At 45.6% G+C, this 13697-nt stretch overlaps 1 protein-coding gene across 1 annotated transcript; it reads right to left on the bottom strand.

Moving 5' to 3' along the window:
• Positions 1–2910: 2910 nt before the first annotated feature.
• On the bottom strand, positions 2911–7544 carry LOC118358151 (natterin-3-like). The gene is made up of 3 exons (XM_035735641.2): positions 7423–7544; positions 7091–7214; positions 2911–4205 (listed from the first exon to the last, which is right to left on the bottom strand). Exons 2-3 carry the CDS (start codon positions 7212–7214, stop codon positions 3121–3123), a joined length of 1209 nt encoding a protein of 402 aa, XP_035591534.1. The 5' UTR covers positions 7423–7544; the 3' UTR covers positions 2911–3120.
• Between the last annotated feature and the right edge of the window lie 6153 nt (positions 7545–13697).

Genomic DNA, 13697 nt, shown 5'->3' on the forward strand with positions numbered 1-13697 from the left:
CTGTAAGGATCTAAACATAACAGATCATTTCAGGCACAAGAGTTTGTCGCAGCGAGACGCAATATTTAGTCTCAGTGAAGTGACTTGTTTGTGGATTTGACAATGAAGCTGTTGACCCAGGAGACAGCTTGTGTGCGTGTTTCTGTGCACGTCGGTGCCGTTTAAGATGAGAGAGGATGATAAAAACATGTACGGACTGCCTTGTGTCTATTACAGCATATTGGATGACTGTCATTCATATTCCATTCACCCAGCTCAATGTAACATCTGTAGGTTTAGGCTACTACACTATACTAACATTTTCCCCTTACCCATCATCAGGTTGCTACAACCTAGCCTATGAATGAAAGCTTACAACGTAGGTTCAAGATCATTTTTAGTAATCAAGGTGACAGACAGTGACACATTCAATACCGTCTTTCACACCCGTGCCTGCATCCAGCTAATCTAGGGTGTGGTCATTAGTCCAACAGTTGCAAATTAGAGTTTCTATTTGACAAATTCAGCTTGCTCACATAGCATCCCGCTGTGTTTGAGGCGGGTGCTTGAGTAGGCTAAACTAGCTAGCTGGTCACTAGTTAAGTGAATGCAGCCAAGTAAATATATCAATCTCTCTCTCTCTCTCTCTTCTCCTTCATTTTGGATGAAATACATTTGTTCAAAACTGTTCAACTATCGTTCTTTTCTCTTTTTGAGTCAATTCCTCACCACATTTAATGCACTGCAGTGCTAGCTAGCTGTAGCTTATGCTTTCAGTACTAGATTCATTCTCTGATCCTTTGATTGGGTGGACAGCATGTCAGTTCATGCTGCAAGAGCTCTGATAGGTTGGAGGACGTCCCCTGGAAGTTGTCAAACTTACTGTGTAAGTCTATGGAAGGGGGTGAGAATCATGAGCCTCCTAGGTTTTGTATTGAAGTCAATGTACACAGAGGAGCTTCCACTGATGTTAATGTTTGACTATTTTTATGAAATTCACTGAGGAGGATGCTATGGAAGGGGGTGAAAACCATATATTGAAGTCAATGTATCCAGAGGAGGACAGAAGCTAACTGTCCTCCGTCTACACTGTGGTGCTACTCTACAGAGTGCTGCTGAGGATGCTCTAGACCTTCATTGCAAAACAGTGTGTTTTAATACATTATTTGATGACATCTAGCATAGTTTTATCGAAACTTTATTAATGCTTCACTATTTCTATGTTTTTGAAATTCACTGAGGAGGATGGTCCTCCCCTTCCTCCTCTGAGGTGCCGCACATGTGCATGTGTGTGTATGTGTGCTTGTGCACATTCGTGTGTGTGTATATTTAGCGGGACACAAAGGCTGGTGTTCAATGTGCAATTTGCTTTCTGGTTACACAGCTGTAATCCTACTGACAACACAAACAATCAACACACACAAACTTCATCCTTGCAATACTGGAGTGATAATGGGGACCATCTTCAAGCTAAAGGAAGGCCATGGGCACTTGGATCATTCAGGGATACTGTTAGGATCTCATTAATACTAACATGTCTAACAGAAGTTACACAGAAATGTGAAGTGTGAAGAAGCCCCCTGCCTTGTCCCTGCCACCGTGCACACAAGTATCTGGCCACCCAGCTGGATCTGTTCACTCACCCATACTAAAGCCTTTTAGGGCCTTTGAGGGCTAACCCTATCAGACCACACTGTACTAGCGGATGGACTTTCACAACAAACAAACAAAAAACAGTGTTAGATCGAGTCAATGCCATAACAATTCTCATATCTACATTCTGGTGTTTTTCTTTTTATAGAAGATTTTAAAAAGCATACATTTCAGGATTGAGAGTGTCCTATTTTCTGGAATAATCAAAAAATCTATAGTTCTGAGTTACTGTGGTAACATTACATCATACAAGCAGCTCACAGCATCCTTCCCATTCCAACGGCTACAGACACCAGACCCTGCCCTGACGCAATCGATAAGGGGAGAGGATTCAGAGTGATACAGAGCACACCTTGGCCATTATTCCACATGAAGGAAAATTACTGGAGCATTTCATCTCGGCCATGAGAGAGAGGGAGAACAGAGGGCATGAGACATATTTTATTCATCCCACTGGTAAGTGCAGTCACAGTGGAGGGAGGAGGCTGCAGGTCCAGTCCTCTAGGCCAGAGGTTTCATACAGACTGGCCGCCACATCATGGTCTTCTCTACTGTACAGACCATCTCTAAGAAAGCACTTGTATAGCTGTCAATAATTGTCAATAGCAACTCTGAGTTGGGCGCAGCTGAGTGCACAGCTTTCATGTAGAACCCTGATACACCTCTCTTCTTAGACACGGTGTATAGTTGCAGTAAGCAGTAAGTGCTTATTGACACTGTGGAAAGGACATGCACAAAACACACACACACACACACACACACACAGAGATGTCCACGCAAGGACACAGGCAAGCAAGCACACACACACACACACACACACACACACACACACACACACACACACACACACACACACACACACACACACACACACACACACACACACACACACACACACACACACACACACACACACACACACACACACACACACACACACACACACAGGTTGTGTAATCTGATCCCAACTTCCATCTCAGGCCAGCTGTCAACTATTCCTGCTCTCCAAAATCCATTAGCTGTTGCTGCCCTCTGCTGCTCCATTATAGTAATTGCAATGGAGGCAAAGTTATGAGCTGTACCGTAAAGTCAGTAGCAGTAATTTGTTAAGCCTATCAAATTGTAGATAAGAAAAGACAATAACAAGGAATTCAATAAATATAAAGTGCAATATTTCTATGTGAAACAGATAAAGGCACGTGTGTGTATTTGCTGTCATTTCCTTTCACAAACATAAATTGTGAAAAAGCTTTTGAACAGAAGAATCACAGGAGTCAGTTTTGCCATTGCATTGTAGTTTACACTTGGTCAGGAACCACAAACTGTACAATACTTATGCAAAATGTACATCACATTAATCAGTGTTGGTATAGCCTTGGAAGTTACAGGAAATCCAGACCATATACATTGGAACATATACTGTACACTTATGAGTGTAGATAGATTTATTAGGTTCAGAGTAATGAGTCAGTTTGGATGAGATCAGTCTTAAGGACAGGGTTTGGAGTCTACGACAGGCTCACAGCGGTCCACCACGGCCCGGATCTCGCCAATCTGAATGCCATCGTACACCCCAGAGATGGAGGTCCACTGGGTCTCTCCGTTGCGGTATGTACGGCTCAGCCTGGCTGTGAAGGGGATGTCTGCTGTGATCTTACGGCCCTCCATGCGCACGCTACAGGAGTGGTTGGGTGGCACCTTGAGCTCCACAGACACAGAGTGGCTGAGGGCTTCCACCATGGTGGTGCCCCTGTTGAACTGCAGGGTCTTCTCCCCACTGAACTCAACCCCTGCGGAGCCGATCAGGGGGATCTTGGCGGTGATGCCGGCGGTGACGCCCAGCATGGTGGTGCGTCCGATGTTCCAGGTGCTCTCCACCTCCGACGTCTTGGAGATGGTCACCGTCTTCACCACCGTCTGGCACTCGTTGTTGGTGACGCCGGAGAGGCGCATGGTCTCAGGGGGGTAGTGGAACATTTCCACCTCATCAATGCCATACTTGACATGGGAGATATGCTGGGTGTAGGCATCTCTGTTGATGGCCAGGACCTGGTAGCTCTTGTACCAGTACTCATCGCCCTCCCAGGGCAAAAAGAAAGCCTCGAACTGAGGGACCACCTTCCCCAAGCCATACTTGTTCTTCCCAACGTAGATGCCCACTCCAGAGCACGTTCTAACTGAGTGTTTGGGCAACGAGCCGTATGAGTCCTCCTTCCACTCAACAAACTCAAAGTTGTCTCTGTTGGCCAGGATCTCAAACTCTGAGGCTTTGTACTCTCTCTCACCGTAGGGGTATTGGCAGTACGGGCCCTTGCTAGGAGTGTAGAAGCCGGCTTCGCAGTTGTATTTGCAGATGTAGTCGGTGCGTTCGGTGTAGCCGTTGTAGATGCCCATAGCTGCGGTGGGGAGAGAACCATTCCAGCTCAGCCACTGCAGGTTGACATTGTCCCCGAACATGAATGGAGCAGGCTTCTGTTGGTCCTCAAACTCAGGCGGGTTCTTTGGACCCTGGATAGGACCATTACTGGACAGTGGGGGGACCTTTCCTTCCAGCACTGGGTTTAACAGGGACACTGGAAGACAAAGAATACACTGGACATGTCAGAATACCAATACTTTAGTCCTAAATAGTAGGCAATTTGAGTACGCACATTTTTTTGGTTTAATAGTATGCAACATTTCGAAAATCGAGTATACTATAAATGCCCGCATGTCATACTCGTTTTGGCTTTTGTCAATGAGATATGGGGATGCGCTATCGAAATCAACGAATAGCAGGAAACAACGCAATCGCACATGACACATTCTCAGCATGAGAAAAAAAATGATATTTTATAGTAGCCTATGTGATGTTTTTTTTTTAATCGAGTATGGTTTAAATGTCAGGATGTTATAGGCCTACTCATTTTGGCTCTTCATCTAGTAGAATTTGATGCACACTTTTCCATAACGCATTGGAAGAGGTGGGCTGGGGGTGATAGGCCCTAGTTCTCTTCAAGTAGCCAAACAACAACATTAAGCTACTTAAATGGGAAGACGCCGAATAGCGAAGCTGCTGCGGTGGTGTTCAAATGTAGGCCAAGTAGTTTTTCTTCTCCTGAATATGATCACAAGTATTGCATCGTAGGATACATCTTTGAAAACAGAAGTCTTTAAAAAAAAATTTTTTACCCAAAGTGGATTTATGTTTTCCCATTGAAAAGTGCTTCTTGTCCTCTTGGTCTTCATCAGGGCTTTTAAAATAAATACTAAACCACCTTTTGATTTCTGAATGTGACGGCACCAGGGACTCAGGATGTGGCTGCATGATTGATGTCAAGTTAATCAGGCCTTTTGATTTGAACATATGGTTTGTCTTAGTTTTGTAGGCTGAGGTCGTTAAAACATACACGAGTGACGATGGTGTCAATATTGGAGTAATTGGCCAGAACCGTAGACAGGAGAGAGTTGATGTCATGGACACGGGCTCCTGTGTGACAGTGGACCTTGGTCGGTCCACAGACCGTAGGCAGGCCAAAATCTCTCACCATCGAGCTGCCCACAATGATGGTGGTCGTGATGGAATCCGATGGGTAAACAACCTACTGAACTGTGGTGGTCATGGGGGAGGGTTTCACTGGGCGGCCGCCGGCTGTTGGTATACACCCAGGATCTGTAATGACCCCCGGGCCTGGTATGTCCGTCTTAAGCGGGGAAAAGCTGTTTGATAGCTGGATCAGACCTTCTCGGATAGATGGGTGGCCAGACTGCCTCTCCGATCTCCTACGCCTTGCGAGTGTCCAGTCTCCCAGTTGAGCTTAATATCTGTCAGTTGGATTAGGACAGATCAACGCCACCTGACTCATCGACAGCTTTGCTACAGGAGGCATTTAAAACTGATATTCAGTTTCCCCTTGGTTACAGAAAGGTCGGTGTACATAGAAAGCAGGTTGTCCTTTTTCCTTGCAGCCGAGCTAACAGCCGGAGAATCACTTCCCTAAGATGCTTGATGGTGGTGCTCTTAGGGCAGACAAGTCCCTGTCCATTTTCCAGTTACACCTTATCTTCAACTTGTGATTGTGTGGAAATCATCTCACACCTGAAGCATTTGTGCCCAGCCATGGATAAAAATACAGATGGGCTAACACTGCTAACGTTACCCTGCTCCATTGTTATGATGTCTAGCAGCTGCTACTCAACAGGAATCCGGGACAAAAATGTGAGGTCCCAGCCATAAAGGCTGACCGGTTCGCAGAACCAGAAGCAATAGAAACTTAAGCTACGATGAAAAACTATTTAATAAAAACTATTACATAAAAACAACAAACCGGCAGTACACTGTTCTGTTGCGTGCTATGGTGACGTCCGTTGCGTGCTATGGTGACGTCCGTTGCGTGCTATGGTGACGTCCGTTGCGTGCTATGGTGACGTCCATTGCGTGCTATGGTGACGTCCGTTGCGTGCTAGGGTGATGTCCGTTGCGTGCTATGGTGACGTCCGTTGCGTGCTATGATGACATCCGTTTCGTACTATGGTGACGTCCGTTGCGTGCTATGGTGACGTCCGTTGCGTGCTATGGTGACGTCCGTTGCGTGCTATGGTGACGTCCATTGCGTGCTATGGTGACGTCCGTTGGGTGCAATGATGACGTCCGTTGCGTGCTATGGTGACGTCCGTTGCGTGCTATGATGACGTCCGTTGCGTGCTATGGTGACGTCTGTTGCGTGCTATGGTGACGTCCGTTGCGTGCTATGATGACGTCCGTTGCGTGCTATGGTGACGTCTGTTGCGTGCTATGGTGACGTCCGTTGCGTGCTATGATGACGTCCGTTGCGTGCTATGGTGACGTCCGTTGCGTGCTATGATGACGTCCGTTGCGTGCTCCTATAGCGCCATGATGATGTGGCTCCTATATGTTACAGCACTTTGGTTTCCCTAATAAATATGTTGAAATGGAACCAAATTATCAGTTTCTGTATGTAGTCCTTTAAATAGGATAGACGGACTATATGGGCTACATTATAGGTTGAATGTGATAGTCTGCCTCCAACCAGCCTGAGTAGGCCAATAACTCCATTCCTATCCTATTCAGAGTTTAGAGAAATTAATCAAATTGGAAATGAGCTATTATCAGGTTGGTTAATGTGATGCATTTTAATTCAATTTTTAAAAAATTCATCCGCACATGGCCCCGCCTCAGCCCACCTACTCAGCCAGTCAGGAGCCAGTACTGCATTGAGGCCGTGGCATACTGCAAACGTTTTACTAAACGGTACATGCTAAATAGTATGTGATGATGAGTACATAGTATGCAGTTGAAGTATGTAGTACGCTGGTATGGGTATTCGGACACGGATACTGTCACAACATGCACCCATTACTGTTGTGTTGAAACAACTGACTTTCTGAATGTTTTCTGTTTTCCTTTCTAAGAGGTTGAACGCTGGGATTGGTTGAATAAAAGGGGTATATCATTTACCCTTCTGTCTCAGTGAGCTCTTCCTCACTATGTCCTGCAGGCTGCCTGGAGGGGAGCCTGCATCCTGGGCACAGGACAGCCCCAGGTGCAGCAGGGAAACGACCACCAAGACAAACAGCTTCATCTGAGGAAGACCAGGAAAGAGGAGGAATATTAGGAAACATTAAAGTACAATAGTGGTTACTACTATAGCTATAACACTATAGTGTTACACAAATTCACGTTAAATCAACATGACGTAGCATTTGAAACGTTGTGTTAGCGATTCTTCTTCCATTAGCTCCATTGAAATAGTGCCCTAAATGCACAAGTAGAAGAGCCAGTGCACTCACCCTCACAGTCTTCCCTCAGTGAGCAGTGAACCTGTCCGTTCTCCAGGGTTATATAGCTAGCTCCTTTATGACACTCGTAAATTACAACACTCACTCTCTCAGGGCTTTGACATGGACTAGCATGATAGGACAAACAGGAGGAAAGTGGATAAAATGCTACACGCTCTTCTTTTTGTTTTATTGTTATTATTGGTTTCATTATCATAATCATCTGAAATGTACGAGCTAATCTCTCTCTCTCGCTCTCTTCTCTCTTTCCAGCCCCCTCTCTCTTACGCCCTTGACCGCACCACACCATGACAATGTATTAGCTTGATAAAATAATGTAACTTGGAGTTTAGACACTTCAGAATATTTTTGTTGTTGTTGCCATCTTGTTGATGTGCAGTTTTCTTTGGAAGACAAATTGTCCTGTCTTCTCACTTGTCACACCAGCTATGAGAACGGAAGAACAGACACATTGAAGACGAGGGATTATTAACATGATTACGCAAACAGAGTAATAACAGAGATAAGAGGTAAAAGGCTTCGAGGACAGAGCTGACTGTCCTGAAATATCAGACAGTCTTATCGGTGTTCCCATACGTTTCCTCAAAGTTGGTTAGGAAGGAGAATTTAGTTGTGGGCATAATAGCATGATGCAATTCAATGGATCTTTATTGTTTCCAAAGGGTAACTTGTGCATTATTGATATGGAGTTGAATGGCAGAAAGGACGACAAGTGGGGTGATAAAGAATGATCAAATACAGATTCTATCAATGTAAAGACCTTTATACAGCCTATCAATGTAAAGACCGTAATACAGCCTATCAATGTAAAGACCTTTATACAGCCTATCAATGTAAAGACCGTAATACAGCCTATCAATGTAAAGACCTTTATACTGCCTGTCCTATTTCATTATCTGCAGAGGAACATTGAACTAGCGTGATAAAGACATTGATAATAGCTATCTGTGTCAAGGACTTATAGAGATGGCCTTGACACTTGGGATCATCAGTAGATTTGGCCAATCGGGTACAAATACAAGTTTTTGGCCCTCACCCAATAGGGTCAACATTACATCTGGGGGATTCTGAAGGAGGTTCTTGTCTTGGCTTATCAAAGGAAGGCTTGTGATATCTCCGAGAACAACCTCACTTGCTAGTCAGGCAAAGCTTCAATACAGGACTAAGATCGAATTGTACTACACTGGCTCTGACGCTCGTCTGATGTGGCAGGGCTTGCAAACTATTACAGACTAGAAAGGGAAGCACAGCTGAGAGCTGTCCAGTGACACGAGCCTACCAGACAAGCTAAATAACTTTGAGGCAAGTAACACTGAAACATGCATGAGAGCATCAGCTGTTCCGGACGACTGTGTGATCACGCTGTCCGCAGCCAATGTGAGTAACACCTTTAAACAGGTCAAAATTCACAAGGCCGCGGGGCCAGATGGATTACCAGGACGTGTACTCCGAGCACGCGCTGACCAACTGGCAAGTGTCTTCACTGACATTTTCATCCTCTCCCTGTCGGAGTCTGTAATACCAAGCAGACCACCATAGTCCCTGTACCCAAGAACACTAAGGTAACCTGCCTAAATGACTAGCGACCCGTATCCCTCACATCTACAGCCATGAAATGCTTTGAAAGGCTGGTCATGGCTCACATCAAAACCATTATCCCAGAGACCCTAGACCCACTCAAATTTGCATAATGCACCAACAGATCCACAGATGTCACAATCTCAATTGCACTCCACACTGACCTTTCACACCTGGACAAAAGGAACACCTATGTGAGAATGCTATTCATTGACTACAGCTCAGCGTTCAACACAATAGTGCCCGCAAGCTCATCACTAAGCTAAGGACCCCTAAACACCTCCCTCTGCAACTGGATCCTGGACTTCCTGATGGGCCGCCTCCAGGTGTTAAGGGTAAGTAACAACACATCTGCCACGCTAATCCTCAATACTGGGGCCCCTCAGGGATGCGTGCCTAGTCTCCTTCGTTACTCCCTGTTCACTCATGACTGCACGGCCAGGCACGACTCCAACACCATCATTAAGTTTGTGTGTGTGTGTGTGTGTGTGTGTGTGTGTGTGTGTGTGTGTGTGTGTGTGTGTGTGTGTGTGTGTGTGTGTGTGTGTCAGTGACGTGCGGTGAGGTCTGAGGCCGGGTAGGCACTTTCTAATGACCACCCTACCCCCCACGTCCCCATCTCTCACTCACACACGCACGGTCAAAAAGCGGATTTTTGTTACGGTAGTCATCAGTATGACACGATCACAAAGTAACCATCAAACAACTACAGCCAACCATCAAACAGCAGCAGGTATGCAGCGCAACCATTAGACACATTCACAGGCCCTAATAGCTTGTGCCACACGCAACTGGCCCGCACGTACAGACAACTTTCAACACCACAGGCAGCAACCCAAATGCCAACGAGTAGGCCTATAATAACCCATGATGACATTTGCGATGTGGCATAGGCTACAGTTGAGCAGTGGCGTTTATAGGATATCCACAGACGGGGAACATTTGTACTTTTAAAAACTGTGCTGCTGTTCGCAAAAAATTGGGAGTTGTTAAGAAATAATTGGTTCTATAGACCGATTAGTCTTCTCTTTTCAGCGGTAGGCATTTGCTTTCCCGACTGTATGTTTTTCCCACAATTGTATTTTGAAATCTGCAAAAGGAAAACAGACAGTCACAACCAACCATAGAAATATAATCCATAGATGGCAGTTCACATTCAAGTCAGGACTGGCAGCCATTGCTAGCATACTTATGAGTTTAACACTAAAAAAGCCAAGGTAAGAGGTTCCAAAACCTATGGATTATATGTCTATGGCCACAACCCAACAAGCTGTATATTTGGCATGCATGCTGCCCAAATTGCAACAGGTCGAAATTGCCTAAATAAAGGAAACATTTGAGTCTCAATGTCAACAGTAAAGAGGCGACTCCGGGATGCTGCCCTTTTAGGCCCGAGTAGCAAAGAAAAAGCCATATCTCAGACTGACCAAACAAAAGAAGAGATCAAGATGGGCAAAAGAACACAGACACTGGACAGAGGAACTCTGCCTAGAAGGCCAGCATCCCGGAGTCGCCTCTTCACTGTTGACATTGAGACTGGTGTTTTGCGAGTACTATTTAATGAAGCTGCCAGTTGAGGACTTGAGGCGTCTGTTTCTCAAACTAGACACTCCAATGTACTTGTCATTATGCTCAGTTGTGCACCGGGGCCTCCCACGCCTCCCACTCCTCTTTCTATTCTGGCTAGAGCCAATTAGCATATTCATTCAGAACTATTCTCTGTACAGAACCACATCCATCTCATATGTCCTCTCTAAATAAAGTGGTTAAGTGTGACTAACTCTCTGTGAGGTTGCCTTATTCCTCTACCCAACTGGAGAACCGTTATCTATCAGTGGTCAAACCTGGCTCTCATCTGAACATTGATATTGTCCAGTATGTTGTAGAAGATTCATTGGCTGTTTCTATGAGTTTGGCTTTCAGCCAGGCCCAGTTTATTGCATTTCTGCTCGAGTCGCTCATAGAAACCAAGGCATATAATAGTTCCAGAGTTGCCCGTGTGTTGATCTGGCACTCTCAATTACAGACTCCTGTTTACCTAGGTAGCATGTAGCCTAGCATTTATTAGCTCTTTCGAAATATTTTATCTTCTGCCTTTGCATTGTGCATGCTGATGTTCAATCTCCGTTGTTCATTCAATGCCAGATCTATCCGTGAGCTGCCAAATGTCTCATTAAGAGCTATCTGGCTTTGGATGTAAGAAATACTTTTCATTCTTGTTGAGCACAATATGCAAGTTCAAGTTGCAGTAACTGGCTCTTGTCCACACGTTGTCGCTGGTGTAGAACTGTAGGCATGGGAAACAGTAGAGTCGGCTGCTACCAGCGCAGCCTCAGAGCCAGACGTTCCATTGATACCACTCAGATTTAAATGGTGGTGTGATTTTCTGTCCCTTCCTTTGATTTAGGTCCATAAACTCAGGTGTTGGTTTTCCATCACGTATCACCCCCTGTTTCGCTCGGAAATACAACTTTGATAACTGTTTCAGATGCAATATATTAGCTATCCTGATCACCTTCATTTTGGCTAGCAGTAGAACGAATTGAACAGGGTTGTTGCCAGTCTCACCGCTTAGCGTATTTCAGGAAACACAACTCAAACTTTTATGAAAGCAAACATGACAAATTATTACTGGTATAATAGTGTCATGAGGTATTGTATTGTACAGTCTCAATCGTTTTCACATAGACAACTCAAGATTTTATGAAAGCAATAGTGAGGACACATGAATATCTTCCACCAGGATAACCTCATTTTAATCTCCTCATATTATAACTTCCTAGTATGAGACGGTTATCACCGTAGGCTGTAGGCTATTTTTGCTCGAGCCACTCGCTTCGTAAATTGGTCATCATCGGCAGCCGGGCAAGGAACCCATAGGTCTGCCCTTACGCAAGCTTGCCATCAGTGTTTAGAAATGGCACGTCGACAAGTCTAAAAATGACATTGCGCACAGTAGACTACACAACTGCAATTAAACGTGATACATGTAACGTTATATGTAACATGTTTACAAGATGAAAGCATGTTAAGATACATGCATTTACATGCAATGTTTTTCACCATCATTCTGAGTTTCCCAAAAGTAGACATGACGCAGTCATGTTTCTACTAATATCTGACAGAAAGGCAGGCCAATTACATGTGCGCTTTCGATAGTCCGACTTTCTTTCGACTCACCCAGTGTCCGGCTGCCATATTGGAGGTACAGAGTGTGCGGTGGCACCGGTTCGTCGAGGTAATTGAAGTAATAAGTACATGTAGGTAGAGTTATTAAAGTGACTATGCATAGATAATAAACAGAGAGTAGCAGCAGCGTAAAATTGGGGAGGGGGGGTATCCATTTGATTAGATGTTCAGGAGTCTTATGGCTTGGGGGTAGAAGCTGTTTAAAAGGCTCTTGGACCTAGACCTGGCGCTCCGGTACCGCTTGCCATGTGGTAGCAGAGAAAACAGTCTATTACTTGGGTGGCTGGAGTCTTTGACAATTTTTAGGGCCTTCCCCTGACACCGCCTGGTATGGCAGGAAGCTTGACCCCAGTGATGCACTGGGCCGTACACACTACCCTCTGTAGAGCCTTGGGGTCGGAGGCCGAGCAGTTGCCATACCAGGCAGTGATGCAAACAGTCAGGATGCTCTTGATGGTGCAGCTGTACAACCTTTTGAGGATTTCAGGACCCATGACAAATCTTTTCAGTTTCCTGGGGGGGAAGGGTTTTGTTGTGCCCTCTTCACGACTGTCTTGGTGTGCTTGGACCATGTTAGTTTGTTGGTGATGTGGACACCAAGGAACTTGAAACTCTAAACCTGCTCCACTATAGCCCCGTTGAGAATCGGGGCGTGCTGGTGTAACCGATGTGAAATGGCTAGCTAGTTAGCAGTGGTGCGCGCTAATAGCGTTTAAATCAGTGACGTCACTCGCTTTGAGACCTTGAAGTATTGGTTCTCCTTGCTCTGCAAGGGCCGTGGCTTTTGTGGAGCGATGGGTAACGATGCTTCGAGGGTGACTGTTGATGTGTGCAGAGGGTCCCTGGTTTGAGCCCAGGTTGGGGCGAGGAGAGGGACGGACTAAAGTTATACTGTTACATTGATGCTGTTGACCCGGATCACTGGTTGCTGCGGAAAAGGAGGAGGTCAAAAGGGGGGTGAGTGTAACCGAGCGATGGGTAACGATGCTTCGTGGGTGACTGTTGTCTGTGTGCAGAGGGTCCCTGGGTCGAGCCTGGGTATGGGCAAGGGGACCGTCTAAAGTTATACTGTCACACTCGGTCCTCCTTTTCCTGTAGTCCACAATCTTCTCCTTTGTCTTGATCACGTTGAGAGAGAGGTTGTTGTCCTGGCACCACACGGCCAGGTTTCTGTGTCATCAGCAAACTTAATGATGGTGTTGGAGTCGTGCCTGGCCGTGCAGTCATGAGTGAACAGGGAGTAACAGAGGAGACTGAGCACACACCCCTGAGGGGCTCCCGTGTCGAGGATCATCGTGGCGGATGTATTGTTATCTACCCTTACCATGACGGGGGCGGCCCGTCAGGAAGTCCAGGATCCAGTTGCAGAGGGAGGTTTTTAGTCCCAGGGCCTTTAGCTTAGTGATGAACATTGAGAGCACTATGGTGTTGAATGCTGAGTTGTAGTCAATGAATAGCATTCTCACATAGGTGTTCCTTTTGTCTAGGTGTGAAAGGGC

Source organism: Oncorhynchus keta, chromosome 25 (assembly GCF_023373465.1).
Source record: "Oncorhynchus keta strain PuntledgeMale-10-30-2019 chromosome 25, Oket_V2, whole genome shotgun sequence".
Classification (NCBI taxonomy): Eukaryota; Metazoa; Chordata; class Actinopteri; order Salmoniformes; family Salmonidae; genus Oncorhynchus; species Oncorhynchus keta.